Consider the following 23863-nt stretch of genomic DNA (forward strand, 5'->3'; position numbering starts at 1 on the left):
TAATGCTTTTTTTGTTTACAAAATGCTGGAATTTTTAATCGACAACATATTTGTCCAGTGTGGTGGACGTGTTTTTCAACAAACGATCGGCATTCCAATGGGAAAAATTGTGCTCCTTTACTTGCTAACCTATTCCTTCACTCTTATGAGGCTGACTTTATAGATGATCTGATCAGAAAGAAAGAATATTGTTTGGCTAGATCCTTCAATCTCAGTTTCCGCTATATAGATGACGTATTATCTTTAAACAATCCTAATTTCGGGGATTTGATACATCGCATCTACCCAAAAGAACTTGAGATAAAGGATACTACAGACACTGTGAAGTCAGCCTCATATCTTGACCTACACTTAGAAATCGATGGTAAAGGAAAACTATTGACCAAACTTTACGACAAACGTGATGACTTTTCATTCAGAATTGTCAACTTTCCTTTCATCTGTGGCAACATCCCTTCGGCTCCTGCGTATGGAGTGTTCATATCACAACTCATACGTTATGCCAGAGCTTGCCGAAACTACGCAGACTTTTTGTATCGCACTAGAACTCTAACAAATAGACTTCTGGAACAGGGTTATGTTGCTACAAAATTGAAGTCATCACTACAGAAGTTTTATGGGCGTCATCAAGAACTCGTAGATCGTTATGGTGTATTCATCAGCACCATGAAAACTGATTTATTCAACGGGTCATAGTTTTCCTTTCCTCGTTTGTCTACCCTGGACTTGACTTTTTATGAGCAACTCGGCGGGTGTTTCTGGAAAAGCAGAGGACGCTTACTTTACCGGTGCACCTGGTCCTTGCTCCCAGTTTTTAGTGGAGTCCGAGTAGCTCATTTACTTTTGTTACTTTGTACGTGTGGGTTTGGTTACTTTATGTTCTTTGTTGTGTATGTCTGTTTTCCATGTCTGGTCTTTGTCCCTGGATTACATTCTTTTGATTACCGCTATAACCTTGGTTCCCTTGATTGCTCTCTTACAGCCACCCACTTGTTGTGTTCCATCATATCTGCACATATTTCTTATAACATAGGCGAGCGATTAGTTTGGATGATTTTGAACATTTTTTGTATAAATGTTTCTACTAAAAAATCTTTGTTTTTAATAGTAGCCTATTATAAGGGTTTATTCCGAATATCATTCCAGCTAAATATAAGGGTCACTGAGGCCAAAAGAAGGTACACTATGGTAGCAGACCACAAAAAAATAAAAAATGATGCTATCGTGTATCAGTGGACTGTAAGGATAAAAGTAACAACAAAATTACCGAACATGACAAACCAACAACCTATAGAACACCAAATAAGATCTAGAAAATGGAAATTGATAGGTCACACTCTATGAAAAAGTGACAAAAACGTAACCAAGCAGGCATTTGATTGGAACCCTCGAGGACATCGGAGGAGAGGAAGATCCAAGAATACTTGGCGTAGGGGACTCACAGCAGAATTAAAGAAGATAAACAAGAGAAAGAGGCAAAAACAGCAGCCATGGACAGAAGAAGGTGAAAAGACACTGTAGTTGCCCTATGTCCCCTAGCTTGTGGACGAAGTGGATTAAGTCAAGTAATTCAGGACCTTTGCAGTGGCAGTTACTCCAGTGATGTTTTAAAGATCTATTTTGTCAGATTTATTTTTGAATTGACTTGATTATGGATAGGATAAGTGTTCCAAAAGTCTTGGACATTTTCTCGGGCCACCGAATGCCAAGGATGTTTCTGAGACAACGATTAACAAAGGTTTGGATTGTGCTGATTGATGCTACAGTATCCCTCCAAGTTTCTGAACCATATAGTAGGACACACTTAACATTGGAGTTGAAGATCTTAATTTTTGTGCTGCACGACTTCTCCGAACAGGCCAGAGCATTTGGAAGGTTTTCTGTGCCTTACGTTTTCTGGCAGCAATGTCCTCATCTGTTCCACCTGTAGTGCTTACTACACTGCCCAAGTATGTGAAGTTGTTTATATCCTCAATGTTTTACTGTTGATTGTGAACTGTTCAGGCCGGATGGCATTTATTCTCATTGATTTTGTCTTCTGTGGATTAATATAGAGACCTGTCCTTTCGGCTGCAGTTTCTATGTTGTTAACTTGCTGTTGTGAATCTTGGAATCGATTTACTAATGTACAAATGTCATCTGCAATTCAAGATCTTCTATGAAAGATGATAAACTCCAACGGATGCCCCTTGGATGGTTATAATCTGTTTTACCAACCCAGTCTAGTACTATGATGAAAATGAGGCGATATAGAAAGCAGCATTGTCTTACTCCAGTTGTTTCCGGGAATGAGTCAGTCACTGTTTCTCCATGAATAACTTGGCAGATAAAATCTTAATAAAGCAGTTTTATGATGTTAATAATCTTGTCGGGAATTCCATAGTGTTTCAGGATGTTCCATAGCACTTGATGGTCTATGCTATCAAAGGCTTTTTGGAAATCGACAAAGTTTAAATATAAAGATGTTTGCAATTCAATACTTTGTTCAATGATTATGCGTGACGTTGCTACTTGGTCAACAAAAGATCTTTCCTGTCTGAAGCCTGCCTGTTCTTCTCTTATCTGTTTATCTAATTTGGTTTTCATTCTGTGAAGATTGATACTACAGAGTAGTTTGATTGAGATCGATAGTAGTGTTATGCCTCTCCAGTTGTTACATTGAAACTTGTTCTCTTTCTTTGGAATCTTCACAAGTAATCCTTTACGCCAGTCATCTGGTATCTGTTCTTTGTTCCAAATTTTATTCAGTGATTTGTGTGGGTAAGTCACTGACACATCATCGAGTGCTTTTATAGCTTCTGGTGGAATATTGTCTATGCCGTCTGCCTTTCCTGTCTTAAGATTTTTTATTGCTTTCAGAACCTTGGTCTTTGTGATGTTGGTGGTTCTGATATTCAGTGGAGGACCAGCTTCTGACTCTGGTGTATCTACCGGTGGAGGACGATTTATAACTTAATTGAAATGTTCCTTCCATCTGTCTAGCTGATCTTCAAGTTTTGTTAGCTGGTGTATTAGTGGTTGACGTTTTTACATGCAATTGCCTTGTGATATTATAGAGGGTTTTAATATTCTCTTTTCAACATGCTGACTCAGCTTCCTTGGCTAGCTGTTCTACTTACAATTTCTTTTGTCCTGTATACAGCTGGTCTTAACATCCTTATCCTTAGCTCTATATTGGTCTTCAGCTTGTTTCTTTTGCTGTCTTGTTGTTGCACTAACTACTATTTCTTTTAATTTTCGCCTATTTTCAACTTTTTGCCAAGTATCTTCAGACATCCATTTTTTTACGTTTCCTCACATGATTGTAGAATTGAGTCTCTTGTAATTTCCCAAGCCGAATCAATGCTGATGTCATCATCCTGTAGGTTTTTCAGGACACTAAACTTGTTTTGTAGGGTTGTGCGGTATTTGCAGAAACTTTTGGGTCTTTGAAAAGTTGCACATTTAATTTCCTTCTGGTAATGGTCCTAACTTGGTATAATTCAAATGAAATGGTGGGTTAAATCTAGGTTTTACAGCGCGCCAAACCTCCTTCTCCATTATGACGTGAATATACCAGTGGAGATTAAATAGCATTTGCATGCTATAGTGTCATAATCGAACGTATGGGTGGAGGATTACGTAATTAGCTCTAGCTTGAAATATAAACACTATATGCAGGAGATGAAGGTATAATCCTGCACACAAGTAAGAACATTTATAATTTTAGAAGTAAAGTTGTCTCTTTTATCATAAATCTTAGTACTGAGATGACCACTGTTGTCGAATGCGAGATGTAGGTCCGGAAAAGATGCTGAACAAGCTGTTGAAAACACTCATCATTTTCAAGAAAAAAGTCGTCAGAAATGTAATATATTACATTTATATGAATAAAGATACTGAATAAATTCCTTTTTAGTAAAGATATCGATTTGATGATGTACTTTACATGCTCTGCAAAATTGAGAACAAAAATATCAATGCTAAACATCTGATACAAGCAAACGATTTCAGAACCTGAGTTATTTAATAATAAAAATACATATCTTCAACCAAGCTGCCATTAAAAGAAAGTTGTGTATCTTTTTTGTTTTTCATTTATTATATATATATATTTTTTGTCCAAAAATTCAAATTAAATTTTTAGGAATTTTCAAATTATGGGCTAAATATTGGAACATACCGGGCGTCAGTTTGTCCCAAAAGTGATAAATCAGACCAAGTCTGTACTTCTACAAAACAAAATTCATACATGTATTAGGATTAAAAATAATTTGACAGACTATCCTTTGATAATATTGTCCGTGAAACTTTAAAATTAGCCATTGAAGAGTCTGTTTCATTTCTCAATGTTATATCAACTGCATGTACCTTAAATAATTATTTGAAGAGTTGCTAAGAAGAGTTGTTGTTAATCTGGAATACTGACGGTTTTTCAATTTGCTGGCAAGACAAGAACTAATCATGATTCTACCTTCCACTTGCACTAGATAGTATATATACACAGAAACAGGTTCGGGTAAATTGGTCAGTTAGTTGATACTTTATTTATAAAGATGGTGAAATATAGCACCTTAATGCTTTTACCAAACATGTTACAATTTCTACCTCCCGATCAGTTTAACCACAACACCCATCAGTTATGTAACAAGGCACTGTAGATACGCAAATTCCATATCATTAATTCAGAATACGTTAAAAACATCTAATAAAATTGAAAAAAAATAGACCCATATTTACAATAATTCAGGAAATCGTATTGGCCAATGCGTTTGCAAGTCCGATTACAAATGAATTGTGCATGTGTAGGTTTCTCCGTATCAATCGCTAATTTATATTTAGACAGAAATAACCGAACATGATTTTTTACTTCTTTTTCTTATTGTTTGTGTCAGCAAGTGTCAGTAATTGTATCCTTAACTCATTTACATATTCCTGGTGATGATTCTGCAGTATCGGTAGATGAATGCAACTATTCTCAAATAGTCTGGGACTTAAGCCATCTGGAAATTCCCCAAACTAGTATGTTAAAATAACAAGAACATGTTTGTTTACTCGGCAATAACATGCAAATGTAATGTCAGATAGTACATTTAAAACACACAAACGTGATTAAAAACATAGGCCTAAACCAACATATTTTTACACGTTATTAGCATATTCTTTCACTCCAAAAAATCCGAAGTTTGGCAACTTATTAGATATTTCGTTAACTACAATATACTTAAAGTTCCTTTTTAAAGAAACAAATATTGACAATTTTGATAATGTCTTTATACCTTTAATGACGATAAGTATAAATGAATTATGACAAGATGACAGAAACAATATATGTTATCTGTTCGTTACATATTCTTTATCTTCAGGGCATGAGGTAGGCTTGAACGTCGCTAGTACACCTTTGATAGCATTTGACCTGGAGATTTACTGACAAGACCGTTTATCTTCATTATGCCATCCTCAAACACATTCCTACGTCCTATCAATGTAATCATTAAGATATAGATAGCTATAGGTACAAACTACATTCGCTGGATAATAATATAGGATTACCATACAATAACTTTCTCGGCTCATAAATTGTGTATTGTTGATTTCGGAATTTTATTTTTTGTATTGAAGGCCTTTATCACATTGAGTCAAAACAAAATGTCCGATCGTGGATCGAAGGCAGGATCTTTTCATGAAGATGCTCCGATTGCAACTTCGGAATCTGAAATTTCCTTGCATGAGGTTCCAGAGGACTTACGGGATATACCTCAGTCTGAGTCTCATTCTAAAATGTCAACACCACCTGAATTACTATATCAAAATGCCCCACTGAATGTGCCACCAGAACCTAAGAATGTTCGGATTAACGTTTATGACAGGGATCCTACCAGCATGAATCAGATGGTCAAGGTAAGAATTAAGATTAAAGACTTAAGAATATTGAAAAAAAAAGTTCATTTAATTTTCTTCTAAATTGTTTGGTTTTCAACATTTACAATGGTTCATCTCAATTTTTGACAATGCATTTAAATAATTATTGTGTTTCAGGGGATCCATCTTCTTTTATATTTACCACACAAAAATATGAAGAATGAGGACTTATGTTTTCCTTATGAGTTTTGTATTTTTTCCCTTTCGTCTAAATAATTTTTGACATTTCAGACTACTAGTAATAGTATATATAGTTTTTGAGTGATTAATATGACGACCATTCTTATGCCAAATGGTTGATTGTCTTCTTTCCTGCATAAACTCCGTAAATCGTTACACAAAAACATTTTTTTATTAACTTTGGAAAAGAACCCAAAAAGATATAACCACAAAAATAAGTATACACCACTTTTTTCCAAAGTAAATAACACTTTTTATTAAATCAATTAGATTAGGACCATAAAGGATAGAACAATGATCTAATTTAATAGAAATTAAACCCTTATCTAAAGCAAAAGGAACAGATGTGAACATTTTATCATTATGAAAGGCAAATAATTGTTTTACGTTTAATTGGAAGCGGTTTCTAATCATTAAACTTCGCAATGAATAAACTCAGAACAATTGACTCCATGTCTGAAAACAGAGAATTCGTGTTCACTCATTTCGAGATTTAGATCAAGGATTTATTAAGGATGACAGTAAATCCTATACATAATATCCAATTCATCGCTGAGATGGAAAACAGTTTTCATTTTCTGAAGTTCGTGGTCCGAATAAAGAAGAAAATGGTAAACTGCATGAGATGGAAATCAAGAGAACCAGAATTAGAACTTCAACAAAAAGATCATAATCCAGGGACAACGACTAGACATAGAAAATACACACACACAATAAATAACACAGAATAATTAACAACACACACATATAAACAAAAGTATATGGACAACCAGACTCCAACAAAACTGGAAACATGGGCTACGTTCATCAATAGGGTAAGCGTCCTGTGCTTTTCTAGTTGCTCACATGTAATGCAGTTATGATAATCATTTGGAAATGTAACTCTTGAATTTTAGATCAATCCTGCTATACCCTGTCCATAAAACTTTTAAGTTTATTATTATGCAATCAATTTAATTTTTTTAGGTACAATTTGACGACATATTTGCAGAACCAGAAGGAACACACAGTATAGACGGAGTATGGACAGCAAGCCATTCAGTGTTTACAGGAACAAAACATTGGTGCTACCGAATTCTCTCAGCCATATTTGCCGTACCTTGTTCATTCTGTTGGGGACTTCACTTTGCGTGTTTGGCATTTAACTACATCTGGTCAATTCAACCGTCCTTAAGATCGTTCCAGATTCAACTCAGACCTCTGGCTAAAGTTTGGTCAGTCTGTGTCCGAGCTTTTTGTGATCCTCTGTTTGAATCTATTGCTTTGGTCTTAAGCAAAGTACGGATATCGTTTAAAAGAGAATGCTAAACATCGCATGTACTTTTTTTAAGTTACATATGTATATATGAATATATTTTTATATTTTGTTTTTTTTTTGCATGTAATATTCGTTATTCGCATTCATATAGTTCAAATAAATGTTTTTTTTTATTAAAAAATAGTTAATATATTTTTATCCTTTGAAGGGAGTCAACGCTCAGAAAAAATATCCCAACTTTGGTTATTTCAACAATTCTAACATTCTGAACTGGAAGACATATTGCCCGTTCTATACAGGATTTATCGTAACGTTTTGGAGCTTGCCGCAACTACGCATACTTTTTGTTTTGCGCTAGACTTCTTACAATTAGGCTTCTGGAACAGGATTATGTTGCTACCAGATTTAAATCAACATATTTGTCCAGTGTGGTGGACGTGTTCCTTTCCTCGTTTGTCTACCCCGGACTTGACTTTTAATGAGCAACTCGGCGGGTGTTTCTAGAAAAGCAGAGGACGCATACCCTACCGGTGCACCTGGTCCATGTTCCCATTTTTTACTGGAGTCCGAGTTGCTCATTTACGTTTGTTACTTTGTATGTATGATTTTAGTTACTTTATGTTCTTTGTTGTGTATGTCTGTTTTCCATGTCTGGGCTTTGTCCCTGGATTACATTCTTTTGATTACCGCTATAACCTTGGTTCCCTTGATTACTCTTTTAACAAACGGTCGACATTCCAATGGTAACAAATGGTGCTCCTCTACTTGCCGACCTATTTCTTCACTCTTATGAGGCTGATTTTATAGCTGATCTGATAGCTAGATCTTTTAATCTCAGTTTCCACTATATCGACGACGTATTATCGTTAAACAATCCTAGTTTCGGGGATTTGATACATCGCATATACCCCAAAGAAATTGAGATAAAGGATACTACAGACACGGTGAAGTCAGCATCATATCTTGACCTACACTTAGAGATCGATGGTAAAGGAAAACTATTGACCAAACTTTACGACAAACGTGATGTCAACTTTCCTTTCATTTGTGGCAACATTCCTTCAGCACCTGCGTATGGAGTTTTCATAACACAACTCATACGTTATGCCAGAGCTTGCCGTAACTACGCAGACTTTTTATATTGCGTTGCCACAAGGTTGTAGTAATCACTACAGAAGTTTTATGGTCGTCATTATGAACTCATGGATCGTAACGGTGTATTCATCTGCACCATGAAAACTGATTTGTTCAACGTGTCATAGTTTTCCTTTCCTCTTTCATCTACCCCAGGCTTGACTTTTTATGAGCAACTTTGCGGATGTTTCTAGAAAAGCAGATCCCTGGATTACATTTTTTGGATTTCCGCTAGAATCTTGGTTCCTTTTATTACTCTTCTAATTTTATTTCCTCCGATATGAAGAGGTAGAATTTCAGATCAGAAATATTTTTGTCTTTTAATAATAATAAAAAAATCTGTCTTTGATCAATGAAGTTGATCAAAAAAATTTAACCATTATAAAATCGATTATATGGTCTTATATAGATGACGTGTTATTAAAACATGACATTCTATCATAATAGAAAGTTAGATTATTTTGACTTTGCTGTTGATGTGCGCAGCTTCCTCTTCATTTCTTATCTTTACACCAACAATTACTATGATCATAATTCACGTGCATGAATCATTACCCAGATTCATGCATAATATAAGAAATATTTTATCATACTTTTCTATCAATGACTGACTCCCCTATTACCAGCCCCTGTTGGGACGAAAGAGTACAGAGGATTTATCAGGCAGAAGAACCGTCCAAAGAACCCAACAGTGTCCGGATCAATCTATATGACAGAGATCCATCTAATGTAAACGATGTTGTCAAGGTAAGAGATATGCTTTGAATCACATACAGTAGTGCTTAAAACAAAGATTATACATGTGTAGTTTTTATATCGTAGACATGCCTCTTTTTTATATGAAATTCTTGACGTGGTTTTTATATTTGTAAATTGCCTGAAGCTCAAAACTATTAAATTAAGGATGACACATGTTATTATTATACTTTAACCATGGTTAGGGAGAAGGAATGAAAAAGGTGCAGAATGGGTGAATGTCGTAAGGCTCATATAACGATTTGTTTGTAAATCGCTAAAATTCTAGAGGATTATACTTCACACTAAGAAAATAGTTTTATCACACTAAAGACGTTGATAACGCAATCATTCTACTATTTTGTTCAATCATGAAATACATTTAGAGATGTGTATATGAGTGCTAGATGTTACTGATGATAGTTGTTCTGCAACTGTAATTACCAATACAAAAACACATACAAACACGTGTAATGAAGTCGTTATATTTAGCACATTTTCACATTGCATAATCACTTCGAATAGCTTGTAGTCTATCCAGAATTGTCTACATTCATATTATTGTAGCGGATATAATCATTCAGAGAAGCGATGTAACAGTAATAATTGTTTACTAGTGCATGTTATTGTTGCATCATAAATATGTACAAATTTGTATGTCTGTGCTCTTAATGTCATACACAACGTTTTTATCCTAAACGATATCAGTTACATAAACAAGAAAAAGCATGGAAAACATATGAAAATTATGTTTTAAAGAATGAGAAGATGCGTAAGGTTAGGAGCATCATATGCTTATACTTTCAAATTTATGATCAGTAACATAAATGGATTATTGGTTTAAGTCATAAGTTTAGTACAAATATTTTATCCTTAGGTGGTTTTCAATCACTATCTTGCATGTGCAGCTACTTTGGATTAAAATGTGATTGCATGCATACATTGTAAAATCCACGAGAAAAGACCAAGTCACTTTTGAAAACAAGGTTTCGAAAATATTCACAATGCTTGTTTTAAATTTCGAAATGCAATCGGCATTTTGGAAGGGACAAATATGTCTCTCTAATGTCTGTATATCGTGTCAAACTGTTATGATACATCACATCACCAAAAGGTCTTTGACCACGATTATCGATTGGTACGGCTTGTAAACAACTATTACGACTCGACAATCGAACTCGATATAGTTTACTACACTTGGTCAATGCTAGATCTTTTTGTAGTCTTTTTATTTTGTGTCTTGATTGCGGATGCAAATTTTTCCTTATTGTGAGTTTCATTTTGGTTACTACATATTGTTTGTTCGTTTATCCCAGTCATCGTAGCTTCCTCTACATCAATTGGTCAACGTTCAAAGTTATTAATACAGTCATTATCGTAACGATCTTTTATACCAATTTAAGTACTATTTACTTATTTACTTCATACCAATCTTTTTTTCATTGAAAACTTATTATTTCAGGTACAGTTCGAGGATATATTTGCCGAGCCAGAAGGATCTCACAGTATTGATGCTGTTTGGAGAGCTAGTTTTCGAGTCTTTACAGGCACAAAGCATTGGTGTTATAGAATTCTCTCTGCAATATTTGCTGTGCCTTGTGCGTTCTGTTGGGGAATGCACTTTGCCTGCCTAACATTTGCCCATATATGGACTGTTCAGCCATCGATTAAGTCCTGCAAAATCGATATTTATCCATTGGGAAGATTATGGGCGTTGTTTATACGGTCGTTTTGTGATCCTTTCTGTGAATCTGTTGGACTTATTTTGAGTAAAATTCGAATATCATTTTCGAGTACGGTATCACCAAGTAGAATACAAAAACTTTGAAATGTCTTTACCAATGACAGAGAAGGTAGAGTTATCTCTCTTTACACTATGTATTATTCATTAATGGTTAACTCTAGGCTTATAAATAAATAAAAGAGAGAAAACAAAAAACGTTCGATAAAAAGTCAAGAAATCAACGAAAAAAAATACGTTATCTTCATTTGTTCTGTTGTCTATATTTTTTTACATATATATATATTGCATATTTCCTTCCGCTTTCATCGCACTTGACCAAGAATCAGAAACTGCATGTTCAACCTCAGTTTTAGTGAGTTCTGTTAGTTTTCTGTGTATTTCTTTAATTTATAAGTTTTTCGTATATTGATTATCATGGCACTTTGGTGTTTCCGTATTTACTTGTCTTAGGATTACCTTTCGTATTACCGGCGCGGGGTTACTCCATTATTTTATGACAGGGTAGTGGTTTTTTTTTTTTTATTATTTTTTCAAAATGAAATCCCTACCCATATCTATGTTAGCTCCAGTACCGAAATCTATGTAATGGAGCCAGATCCATATCTTAATGTATGTGACAAATATAAAAACTACAGTTTTAATCCCCCTTTTTACTATATAACATACATGTGATGTTAAAGTATATCAGAGTAAAAGATGCAAACTTCCACAATATTTTCAGAAAATCGTCATCATTATTCTTGGAATTGTCATTGAATAAGAAGGATTATTGTCATAAAACGATTAAATCAGAACATCTGCAAACTAACTGCTTTATCCCTTGTTTGATTTCATAAAGAATCATTAGCAAAATACATGTCTACCTAGGAAAAAAACACCTCCAAATATAAACAAAAAATATATAATAGGACCTGTCCAGGTTGCTCATTTGTACGCGTTATTTTAATTATTTCATGTTTGTTGTTTTGTGGGTCTGTTTTCTTGTCTAGTCATTATACCTATAATCCTTTGCTTGGTTCACTTGATTACTCTTTGTTATCAAGTAAGCATATTTTACCGTTTTCATAAGTAGTAATGTACTTGTAATTATCAGGATGACTCTAAAGATGGCGATTTCAGTCGGTTTCAATCGATAATTTTAAAATCAAAATTTGAAATTCTGCTTTAAAAGCTTCATGATAATATAGAAAAGACTCTGTACAGATAAAAAATATGTAAGTATGGACGAACATCGAAATTCAGTCCACTGCTGTAAAACCTTTCTATTAATGAAATGACACTTTTAATTTCGTTTCTCTCTAAGAACTCAAGAAATTAAATATTCCGTGCCAAACAAATTTTTGACAAACCAGTATACCGTTTAACGAAACGAAAATACGGACAAGGTAATGGGTATTTGAACGGTTACTAACAAATACTACTATACAAAACGTGATTATTGTGAGCACATTTGTATACTTCATTACAAAGATAAAAATCTTCTATATTTCGTTGTCGAAACGTGTTTGTATGTCTAAAGACACAATGCATTCATCATTTAGATTGATTTTGTCCCTCAAATATAAAAAGATACATTAAGCGGTGTAAAACAATTTTTTTCTAAATAAGTACGTGTATTTTCAATTGATAGTGAATTTTCGAATTTTGCCAAATGAAGTCAATTAAAGGATAATGCTTTTTTTCCAATTAAAAACTACATTTGTTGGTGACGAAAAGTGAATGAAACGATTGATTAGATTTTTTACATGAACAGCGCCTGAGATTTTATTTTGCAGTCTAAGGTTTTTATTCCATGCGTTTGACTAGATAATAGTCTATTATGTATCCGTATAAATGCTCTGGTGATGGTAAATGACCTTTATTTTACAAAAAAACTCCCACTTTAAAGTAAAATAATCGCATATTACAAGTTACACCTACAATAATGCATTTTCATATCTCATAAGTAGAGTATTGGCCCCTTTAGTAAAGTAAGCAATGCATTTATTTCTTTTAAATCTAATTGACATGGGTACTCCTTAACGTTTATGAAATTAGATATGTTGTGACCTCACATTTTTTACATCAATTTGAATTAAAAAAACCTACATATTTTTCATATGTTTTGTGTATTTACCTACTGTTTTGGCGACACTATGAGCAACAAGTCAAACACAACTCAATAATACATTGAAAATATTTGTCTCGCGCGGCTGCTCATTATATCAAGTTATTCAACCTACTGCACCTGAATAGAAGCAATTAAAATGACTTAAAAGAAGTTATATTTAAATCTTAAAACTATACTATTTGGTAACCCAATTTTTAACAAGCCTCTAAAACCTATCTGTATTTGTAGAACAACTATATTAAAAAAATTAAGATTAGGCGAAGAAGCTATTTTAAAACCTGAATGCTGAAAATAAAAATATAATACATTTACAATAGTACCAAAGATATAGTTAAGGTTTTAACAGAACATATTTCAGTATCATATCAGACTTTACCGGAAAACTTGAAAACATAAATATAAAATTTTATTTGAATTTAAAAAAGAAAACACGTCCATTGCAAAATCATGCATTATAAACGTTTTTAGATATGTCAATATTAACGGAGTCACACATTGTCCAATAAATATAATTTTAATATTTCATAGCAATTCCAATTAACTGTTGTTAAAATCTTGTAAACACATCATTTGATAATGCAATGCAGCCCAAAACATAAAACTTTAATTTAGCCACTTTACATACCTTTCGCTACAAAGAGTTATTATAAAGAGAAGGTGATTTGAACGAGAGGCGACATGTGATGTTAATCACACTCAAGAACAAAATAATGCCTTGTAATTCAAGTTTTATATAGAATTTTTTGAGACTCCATTCTCAAAAATCACAATCACAGCAGAGATCAGGATTGTCAAAAAAAAATATATAGTAATGTCATACTAAAATAATGGTTATAGTTCTATTACCTATACCTATAAATTATAAAACTGTCTTCTACTCTGCTGACAAACATTGAAAAAAGAAGAAATAAATGTAGATATTCATCTCATTTGAAGATAAAAGAAAACTTGATACAAATGTGTTAATAATAATGGCATTTACTAGTTCGTAATACAAAGATAGGCACGTATCTACACGATTAACATTTTAAAAACCTGTTAAATGCATTAATGAACCACCTGCCTAATGATTTATTTTTAAAATAGATCTCGTATGTCGTATGAATTTAGGCAAAGCTAAACAAATTGTTGAAGTTTTAATCTTCCATCTGTTTGTTTTCCAGTCTTGATACATATCGTTAATCAATGAAAGTTTAAGATATTATCTATTGACAACATAAGGATCGTCTCAATAATTTTGTCCACCATTTCGCCACCTGTATGAGAGAAACCTTTTATAACGAAGTGTATTTTATTTGAAACATTAAATTCTTTGTGGCAGAGAAATGCACTAAAATTTATAGAAAATTATGTACGGAGATTACAATTGTCAATGTTCAATACAAATATAAAAGATCTTTTTAGTAAACTCGGTCACTTTTTTAGAGTATAGACCAATCTTAATTTTGCTCGACCTGAACTATAATCTTAATGTTATTGTGACCGTTGTCTCATGCTTTGACTTCATAAGAAAAATCGACAAAATGAAAGTTAACGATTGAGTATTTACAAACCAACCAGTCCCTTTCGTTATCAATACTATATATTTCACTATATCATGTTCCTGTGGAGCACAAAATACAAAACTACGAAAGCCAAATGAGCTCATTTTCGTAGTCCAAAAACTGAGCGACGAAAGAGCAGAAATATCTGATTAATTTTTAATTTCTAAAAAAAGTTAAGATAATGCTTTCAAATTAGCTGTGCCGTCATTGGCCAGTTTATCGTTATGTCATGTTGTGAGCATTCTTTGTCACAATTATTATTCCTTCTTGACTAATCAATTTCCAAATGATCATTTAAACGATCGATCAAAAAGAAACATTCCTAATTCAAAATCTAGACATTTTATTTCTAGTATATCATATGAAACAACCATAATTGTGAGTTTTTTCCTAATTATGAAGCCGAATTTATGTGTCAATATACATGTACATAGTTTATTTTTGTCGATATATCTCTCGTGTAATGACATTTACATATTTTTTTTAGTTACAGCAGGTTGGTGTCTAGACTAGTCTCTATTGTATATAGACAGTCTGTTAGAGCAGCTTTACTACCGAATAATTTATTGTAACAAAATCTTCACTGCACTGAATGAAAGGTGTATTTCCTTAAAAGGGGTGACGTTTTGCAATAATTTCATGTTCCAATTTCAGTTTTTTTGCACCGTGTGTTTCGATTGTTTCTTTTGATCTAACTGCGAAACACGATGTTGCTTAATCAATACTGTCACAAATAAGTGAATTTACGTGGGTGTATAACTAGGTAATATTTTGATTTACAAAAACCCTTACAAAAGCAATGAAAAAATAGCCAGTCAAAACAGTCTATTGGCCTTCAATGAACTTCTACATCATTTTGACGATTTTCCTATTTTTTCCATATTATACAAATAATGAAAATTTATTAAATTATATTATGTCGCCAAGTAGGAATGTGGAATAGAGTTTTACCATTTTTTTATGGGACCTCTATGTGACCTCTATGGGACCTCTATGTGACCTCTATGTGACCTCTTTGTGACTCCGCCTGACCACAGTGTGTCAGGAAGCGGCATTATTGTACCTTAATTCTTACTGAATTTTCCAGGAGGTAATCAATACTTATTCCAAAAAGTCTAACTTTAATTACTTGATAGCTACAAATTATAGTATTCAAATAAGATACAGTGTACCTAGTATTTATTTGACAAACATTCTCATTTTGTTCGTGGTGTCCAAGGAAAATCTAATGAAAGTAACGACCAACCCAAATCTTATAGTTGATAAGAAACTTAGAATGCTTTACAGATTCGGACCAAAATATTTATATAGATAGTCATGTATCGTAAATTACAAAAAAGACTTAAATCAAGAGAATATAAAGATTTTGGATTTTGCACTTTTTAAGTTTGCAAATAATTATGAAAAACCCTAATTCTTAAAGTACAGAAATTACTTTTCTCAGAATTACCAGAGAACCTTTAGAAATGTTTGAAAACCAAAATTTTAAAATTTACGCCAGGCATCGCATTTTTTTTTAAATAGTAATGAATATACTTCCGATTTATAACTTCATCAAAAACGACCAAGAGAAATTACCTACATCTTTATCAAAACATGAAAAAAACTTAATTTAATAAAATGTATAGCATTTAGTCTAATTTTCAATAGAATGGGCAGCAGTCATTGTTAAGTAGACTTCAGATTTGATCCACTGATTGTGTAAAGATACATTTTTACCATGCGCTTTAATCACAATCATATTAGTTATCTTAAATTATCAGCAAAACAACAATTGTTTTAAGATTTAAAGTAGTCTAAACCAATATAAATCAATATCATTTGTTTTAGCAATATTTTCCCGCGTGTGTCTCTACTTTAAAGGACTTAAATTAATTATTACATACATAATTATTATTCTGAGTTAGTACCTTCACAGAACTAGGTCAGAACATACCATGATGGCGGAAATGGATTTGACCAAGAGAGATCCAAACGATCTCAACAGTCATATAAAGGTAAGATATAACAAAGGTTGGGTGATATCGCCGAAAATTAATTCGACGAAAGTAAAACACAGTTTTAACACAACTTTATTATTAGAGGAATACAGGTTTGGATCTGTCAAAATTCTTATTAAGACTTTCCCCATTCCATTCATTTTATGAATGACTTAGATTAGGTCAAATTCGATAGGTTTGGAAAAAATCTTTTAATTGTGTCCCCTGGTTGTTAATAAATATGTTCCAGATGGCATGTGCATGATGCCAATTTCTTTTTAGTCTATTGTGCTATTGTTTAATGCTGGGGTTTCGTATCGAGTATTCCTCTTTTTGTACGATTGATGTGAGTTAATCTTACCTTAGGGAACTCAGTTTTCTTTTTCTTCATAGGAATATCTTTTATTTTATTACAAACTATCACATGCAAACTATCACATTTCTATGGAAAGCTATTTTAACCGAAAGTTAACGAAATTGTTCTTCAAGTAATTCTTAATTCACCATTCACTATAAAATAAATCCTGGTTCTTCCCTCCGGTGTTTTTTTCAAAACCAAGAAGGTTCGCTGAAAAATATTTCCTTCTAGGACCCCCGATTTTTGTAGCGCTATTTAAAACGAACGATCAGAGTGAAATTACTCCTAATATAGTATCCTGACTACCTTACAGTAAAAATAATGTTTTAGAATGAATACATCTGACTCCAGATGTTTTGCACTTTGTAAACTTAGAATGTAAAATATTGATTTGAGTTTTAGAAATGGGTAGATTAAAATACATATCTTTTGATATGCAGAAAAATGTTTGAAGCAGTGCTCTGCATTGCAATTTCATATTGCTTTGAATAAAGACTTGAAAAATAGTCTCTGCAATGAAGTTCATAAACAGTACACATAATCGTTTAAAACTATTTTCAGGTTTCTTTTGAAGACGTTCTTGCTGAACCAGATGATGTCCATAGCATCGATTGCATATGGTCTGTTGGTTATAGTTGCTTCACTTGTGGACGTAACTGCTGTTATAAATTCCTCACACTGCTTACAGGATTATGCATTGCCTTGTTTTGGGGCTGCACATTTGCCATTATTTCGTGTACTCATATTTGGTGTTGTACGCCCTGTTTAAGATGTTTGGACGTAAACTGTAACGTTGTTAAGAAGTGCAACACCATGTTTTGTAATTGTGGGTTTGCTCCACTATGTGAGACATGTGGATTGTTCTTCAGCAGAATAATTGTTTCAAACAAATAAACGTTTTTATATTTTGCGTAAATATGTAATTCATTTCTTAAGAGTCAAATGTAATAAATATCATGGATAATTTTTAATTTAAGTCAGCTTGTTAGTTTATTTTTTATCTCTTGTGAATAAATATTCGACTGAAAATAGATGAAGATATTCCACATATTGGTGACAAGCAGCAGGTAACGCATGTACCCCAATATTTTTGACAACAATTCAAGTATATGGTACAAGTTCTTAATATTGGCGTAAAAAACCAGACGTGTTGAAAAGCTATGAAGGCAAACTTGCATCCCCATAGTCCTGCTAAACACATACTACACGATATTGTGAGTAGTCTATATGTTAATCCTCTCCAACAAGCGTAGCATTCAAACGAACTTTCCCATGTACATTCCGAACTGTTAATTTCCTTCGGTTCGCCAATTACATCATCGAAGCTAATCTGTCAAAAAGAGATAAGAAAGTGGAGTTAGAAATAAAATAAATAATTTTATCTTTTTGTTAAATAGATTAAAGACGAATTTTCATTACAAAAATAACAATTTCTTTGAAAACTGCCTACATTCAACTGATAAAAGTACACATCAGTAATTCCTACACTGTGAAGTCAATTATCTGTTATATTTCTCAGCTGAGAGTATTGAGCTGTCACAGATTTTACAATATCATTCGTTTTATAATTTTTAGTATTTTTACAACGTTTTTCCAAATGCATGAAATATATTGTCATGTAAGCAGTTACTTTTCTTACCATGATATCTGTGTTCAAGTCATTTGGATCTCTATTCCAAAAATCTACAGAGGGCTTCGAGTTGAAAACCGACATCATCTTCCCACTTCACCAATAGGCCTTATATTATTTCTTAGAATATTTCAACCAACATTGATCCACTAATGCATTATTGATGCTAAACATTTGATATTTGATACTTGCATAGTAATCTTAGTAAAATCTTAAATTCGCGTTTCAAGTCCAATAACAAACACATTCCCGAAAAGAAGACAAAATATCCTTGAAAAAAACTAGTATTCTATCTTTTACAGTAAAGTATCTATGTATGGATTTTAATGATATCATAAATATTTATTTGTATACCTTGAACTCATTTGGTTACTGATTTTACCAACTTTGCCCGATCGCGGTTAATATTGTAACATACGGGAAACAATTAACCATAATCGAAGCGAGAGATTTATCGTGCTATAAAACATGGTTTAACCCAACATTTCCATCGTAGGTGCCTGTACCAAGTCAGACCATTGCAATTTTTTAGTGTCCTTTTTGGTTATTCCTTTTGACCACTGCCTAGACTTTATCAGTTTGGTAATTCATTCACTACTCCTCATCTGAGAGAAAAGAATTAGAATAAAATATTAAAATACCTATGAAATGAAAATTAAATGAACAGGTAACGGGCCGATCACTTTGTCAAAAATTGCTACAACATGAAGAAAATGAGGGCCTTCTTAGTGTCAAATGAGGGACTACCCGAAGACAGGATCACATTGAAGAAATATCTAGTTTTATTTATCACAAAGGAAGTGAAAAAAGAACACACAAAAAAGATTTGAAAGAACCATATATTTCTTTGTAGAGATGTTATATTCATGGATAGTGAGACTTTAAAAATTTGAGAAAAATATTTTTACATTATAAATTTAGCATGCATGCTTCTTAAAACATGTACTTAAAAGTTTTAAGGTCCTTCTGAAACTTCTTTAAAAAAATGTTTTTTATCGTATCTGAAATTTAGATTCAAAATTCAAAACAAAAGAAATTCAATGAATTTAGTTTCAAAGAAAACCATATACCACAAAGTCCATAAGAGTAATCAAGGGAACCAAGATAAGAGCGAAAAAACACATGAATATATTCCAAGATAAAGGCAAGACAGGGGAAAACAAGCATAACAAAAGCATGAAATACCTAAAATAACACGTACAAAGAAACAAAATTGAATGAGCAACCCGGACTGGATGAAAAACTGGGAGCATGGATTAGGTTCACCGGTAGGGTTTGCGTTCTCTACTTGTATAAAAATACCCGCTCATAAAATGTCACTTTCGGAGCAGACGAAAGAGATGAAGATAAAAGAACAGGAACTAAATTGAAGTCATGATCGAGAAGCAAAGTGAGGGACGAACTAAGAAGATGCACACAGAAAAAATAAATAATATGCTGAACTAAACCGAATTAAAACACACAAAACTGAAAATTAGTAACATATATTTTTTAACTCTGGAAAACCAGACAAGATAAGAGTTTTTCTTTTGCAACATGTATTTTACAGCCGAGTATGCAAGATACTAAGTTTTATACTTCCTATGCGCGCTAGCCTCGAGCGCGGGATGTCGCGGGTTCGATTGCCAAGCACTTTTTATTTCAGGGGATATATTGAAGACTGGTTGGCTCGGAGTAAGGCGTCCAAGTGGGGTGTAATGCCTGGTTCTATCAGTTATGAACAATGATGATCCAGCCCAGCGCGTCGGATCAGTACATATCAGGTTGTCCAATCGTTCTTGTCCTGAAATACATGAATATCTGTCATACGACGTTAAACCATAATCAATCAATCAACCCTGGGTTCTGTTGGGTTATCTATATCATTATTCTCATTTTTATGAACAATGATATCGGTCAAAATAAGTTCAGATGAAGACTTAATGGAACACAATTACAGTGATAGTAAAGTTTCATTTTAACTAGTAGTACGTGGCAATAATGGAGGAAACAAATATCCCGAGAACAAGACGATACAAGTCTCATTTAAAAAATCAAAAAAGGAGCGATGTGAATAAAGAGTACACAATGAATATTTCTTTGTTACAATTACCAACAACACGATGAAAGCATATTTACATATTATATATTTAAATTTTATCGTGACTTCGGATAAAAAAAATGTTTAGTTATAATATCATGAACATTCTTTTTAACAATAAACAATAGATAAACCAATGCACACAAACTATGCCCATCTTCTTTGCAATTTCCATTTCACTCTGAAGAATCCAACATTAACTCCATCTCAAAACGACTTTTGGTTAGGATGTCTGATTTATGCCACTTTCTGCTATATAAAAACAAACGTAAACCAGACAAATGCAAACCAAAATGACATATGGCATTCGCTATAAATATGATGACAAAACCAGTATTTGGAGTCCAAACAAAAAGAATGAATTCAAAAATATATTTTCAGATCTTGATGATGTCCAAATTTTCGACTGTTTAAAAGCAGTAGGCTAATATCGCTTTATCATTTGAAGTAATAATTGTTATAAAATCATCACCACATTAACCGGACAGCATTTCTTTCTTTTTGGGTGTCATTTTGATTGTATGTACATGTATATAGATCTCGATCGTAAGTCGTTTAAAATATTGTTGTGAATCGATAACGAAGGTAATATTGTATCCAAAAATTCATACCTGTGAAATATTAGGACTGTTCTTTTGAAATATTTCTACCAGAAAGAAGTACAAAGGTTTATTTGCATTTGTTTAGGACACAGTAAAACTTGTTGTGCCATGACAGGGTCTCGTAAATATATTGAATTGAATTATACAAAAAGCCACATTTACTTATATATTGAAACAATGTCACTTTAGATAATTTAAATTTGAGATGCCGAAAAGATCCGAATTCCATGTCCAAAGATATATTTCAGTGTATACAGAACAATAATAGAACTTGAATCAATAGAAAATAAAGAAATTGAGTCCTGGGAATATGTTGCAAAACTTTGAAACACATATACACAATACTAAATTTTGCAATTTTTATACGATTGGTATTTTTAATAAAAAAATATCAATTGAGTAAATTTATTTTTCCCAAAATGATCAGTACATCATCAGGAAACTCAAAAAGCGAAAATAAAAAAAAATCAAGTTATTTAGTGAAGTACCATTTTAAAAGCAACAATAAAAAGCAGTCGAAAAGAAGTTGCATGTGAGGTTACTGTAAAAATAAATATCATATCATTATCACATATACTTCAAATTTAATTTCCTAGATCTTTATCAAAACTTAAAAATGTGTTCAATTTGACATAAAATATTTTGTCATAGATATATTATCAATTTGATGGGCTTGGTTATCCAGTTGAAATACATTTTTAATATGCACTGGATTGATTATCATAAACAGTCTAAACTGATATCTAAAAATCTTTTTACGCATCTATTGTTATCTACAGGAAACATTGTTTATTTTTTTAAATAGTATTAATATGTATTATAATTTTGATCCAGTACCTTCATAGAAGTCGGTCAGAACACACCATCATGGCTGAAGTAGATTTGGTAAAGAGAGATCCCAATGATCTCAACAGTCATATCAAGGTAAAATATAACAAGTGTTCGGTTGTAATGGTGGAAAACTAAACGAAGTATAACCTTCACCTATCTCCTAGTTTTACCATGATAATTTGGCCTTTCAAAAACACTAATTGAGACTTGTTTTTTACTCAATATGTTTATTTTTATAATTATGTGGTGAAGCATGCGAGATCAAATCAAATAGTACATTTTTATCATGTTTTTTATTTATGTTCTCCGCTAGTCTAATATGTTATGCCAGATGAAGCGAAGTGCCTATTTCCTTTGTGATCTTTTTTTTTTAATATCGGAGAAAAGTGGGCTGTTCTTATTGGTTAAAACTCGACATTGGGGTATTCATTTCTACCAGTAAAAATGGCATTTCCACATAATAATGCTCGCTTCAGATTCTTCAGTTAAACACCCAGAATTGTTGCTGATGTGCATTATTGATACATTAACTGTTCATGCAAAGTGATAATGCCTTTAATAATGATAATACTATTCCCTGCTGCAAGAGACGTTATCATCATTTTTCGCTGTTCTTTGGGCAGTCAATTTATCATGATAATGCCCTCTACATCTTCAACTTTTGTAGAAATATTTTGTTTTAGTGTTTTGTAGGGGGTTCATTTACTTTCTTTTCCCTATTATTTATATTTAATCTTACTTTAAAAATGACTATTTTCAGGTCTCATTTGATGATGTTCTTGCTGAGCCAGATGATGTTCATAGCATCAATTGTATATGGTCTGTTGGTTATAGTTGCTTCACTTGTGGACGTAACTGTTCTTACAAATTCCTCACTTTGCTTACAGGATTATGCGTTGCTTTGTTTTGGGGCTGCTCATTCGCCATAATTTCATGTACCCATATTTGGTGTTTTACACCCTGTTTAAGATGTTTGGACCTGAATTGCAACGTCGCAAAGAAGTGCAACACCATGTACTATAGCTGTGTTTTAGCTCCATTGTGCGAGACGTGTGGATTATGCTTTAGCAGAATAACTGTTACAAACAAGTAATTGATTTCATGTTTTGCGGAAACAAACCTTTTCGCTAAATTGTGGATTTTCATCGTATACATTTGACCTAATCTTGACTGAATATGTCTTTACTTTGCCTCCCTACTAAATGATTTTGATTGTCTTTATTGTTTCATTGAAATATTCGTACTGAGAAAAATGAAAAGATAAAACTAACCATTTGTAAATGTGCGTTTTTGAATTTCAAAATTAAGATCCTCTCAAGATGTAATAAATATGAATACATAAGCTGGTGAGGACCAATCCCGCGACTGGAAAAAAATACGTACGCCATCCCCTACTTTCGATCATCTCTTGCTACCCTCAACCAGTCATCTGACCTCGAATTGGAGATCGCTTTCATGATCGCGAAGGTCAAGGAAAGTATGACAAGATACATGCGGAAAGGGAGTGGGTGGACTTTCAGCCGCGTCGAGAAACTAGAAATTCACCTCAACTAATTCAAACAACTCAAGGGGGGTTCCTTCATTCCGACTCCATCAGCACTCGCGAAAAAGAAGGCGATCGTCAACGTGAAAAATGAGGATGATCGCTGCTTCCAGTGGGCGGTGCTGACAGCCCTACATCATGAAGAAGTCGATCAGATATCAGCCAACCGCGTATCTCAGTACAAGAAATGGGAGGATGAACTGAATTTCGAAGGCATCAACTTCCCGGTCTCGC

At 33.1% G+C, this 23863-nt stretch overlaps 4 protein-coding genes across 4 annotated transcripts; all 4 read left to right on the plus strand.

The window, feature by feature from the left end:
• Nucleotides 1-5433: 5433 nt before the first annotated feature.
• Nucleotides 5434-7520, plus strand: LOC148627597 (caveolin-1-like). The gene is made up of 2 exons (XM_088575604.1): nucleotides 5434-5880; nucleotides 7048-7520. The coding sequence occupies exons 1-2, from the start codon at nucleotides 5629-5631 to the stop codon at nucleotides 7387-7389; spliced, it is 594 nt and encodes a 197-aa protein (XP_088431730.1). The 5' UTR covers nucleotides 5434-5628; the 3' UTR covers nucleotides 7390-7520.
• Nucleotides 7521-8971: 1451 nt separating this feature from the next.
• Nucleotides 8972-11760, plus strand: LOC148627598 (caveolin-1-like). Its single transcript, XM_088575612.1, has 2 exons — nucleotides 8972-9220; nucleotides 10671-11760. The coding sequence occupies exons 1-2, from the start codon at nucleotides 9077-9079 to the stop codon at nucleotides 11034-11036; spliced, it is 510 nt and encodes a 169-aa protein (XP_088431738.1). The 5' UTR covers nucleotides 8972-9076; the 3' UTR covers nucleotides 11037-11760.
• A 4661-nt stretch (nucleotides 11761-16421) lies between these two features.
• LOC148627599 (caveolin-3-like) lies at nucleotides 16422-17919 on the plus strand. Its single transcript, XM_088575624.1, has 2 exons — nucleotides 16422-16603; nucleotides 17505-17919. Exons 1-2 carry the CDS (start codon nucleotides 16544-16546, stop codon nucleotides 17835-17837), a joined length of 393 nt encoding a protein of 130 aa, XP_088431750.1. The 5' UTR covers nucleotides 16422-16543; the 3' UTR covers nucleotides 17838-17919.
• A 4107-nt stretch (nucleotides 17920-22026) lies between these two features.
• LOC148627600 (caveolin-1-like) lies at nucleotides 22027-23303 on the plus strand. The gene is made up of 2 exons (XM_088575637.1): nucleotides 22027-22179; nucleotides 22847-23303. The coding sequence occupies exons 1-2, from the start codon at nucleotides 22123-22125 to the stop codon at nucleotides 23177-23179; spliced, it is 390 nt and encodes a 129-aa protein (XP_088431763.1). The 5' UTR covers nucleotides 22027-22122; the 3' UTR covers nucleotides 23180-23303.
• The last annotated feature ends 560 nt before the right edge of the window (nucleotides 23304-23863 follow it).

This window comes from Perna viridis, chromosome 1, assembly GCF_037379345.1.
Source record: "Perna viridis isolate PV_CMFRI_1.1 ecotype Kerala chromosome 1, ASM3737934v1, whole genome shotgun sequence".
Taxonomy (NCBI): domain Eukaryota; kingdom Metazoa; phylum Mollusca; class Bivalvia; order Mytilida; family Mytilidae; genus Perna; species Perna viridis.

Excerpts from the sequence above, each read along its gene's own strand:
- LOC148627599 (XM_088575624.1), top strand. The coding sequence starts at position 16,544 with ATGATGGCGGAAATGGATTTGACCAAGAGAGATCCAAACGATCTCAAC. Across the intron at positions 16,604-17,504 it reads ATCTCAACAGTCATATAAAG|GTTTCTTTTGAAGACGTTCT; the intron begins GTAAGATATAAC and ends AACTATTTTCAG.
- LOC148627600 (XM_088575637.1), top strand. The coding sequence starts at position 22,123 with ATGGCTGAAGTAGATTTGGTAAAGAGAGATCCCAATGATCTCAACAGT. Across the intron at positions 22,180-22,846 it reads ATCTCAACAGTCATATCAAG|GTCTCATTTGATGATGTTCT; the intron begins GTAAAATATAAC and ends GACTATTTTCAG.
- LOC148627597 (XM_088575604.1), top strand. The coding sequence starts at position 5,629 with ATGTCCGATCGTGGATCGAAGGCAGGATCTTTTCATGAAGATGCTCCG. Across the intron at positions 5,881-7,047 it reads GCATGAATCAGATGGTCAAG|GTACAATTTGACGACATATT; the intron begins GTAAGAATTAAG and ends TAATTTTTTTAG.
- LOC148627598 (XM_088575612.1), top strand. The coding sequence starts at position 9,077 with ATGACTGACTCCCCTATTACCAGCCCCTGTTGGGACGAAAGAGTACAG. Across the intron at positions 9,221-10,670 it reads ATGTAAACGATGTTGTCAAG|GTACAGTTCGAGGATATATT; the intron begins GTAAGAGATATG and ends TTATTATTTCAG.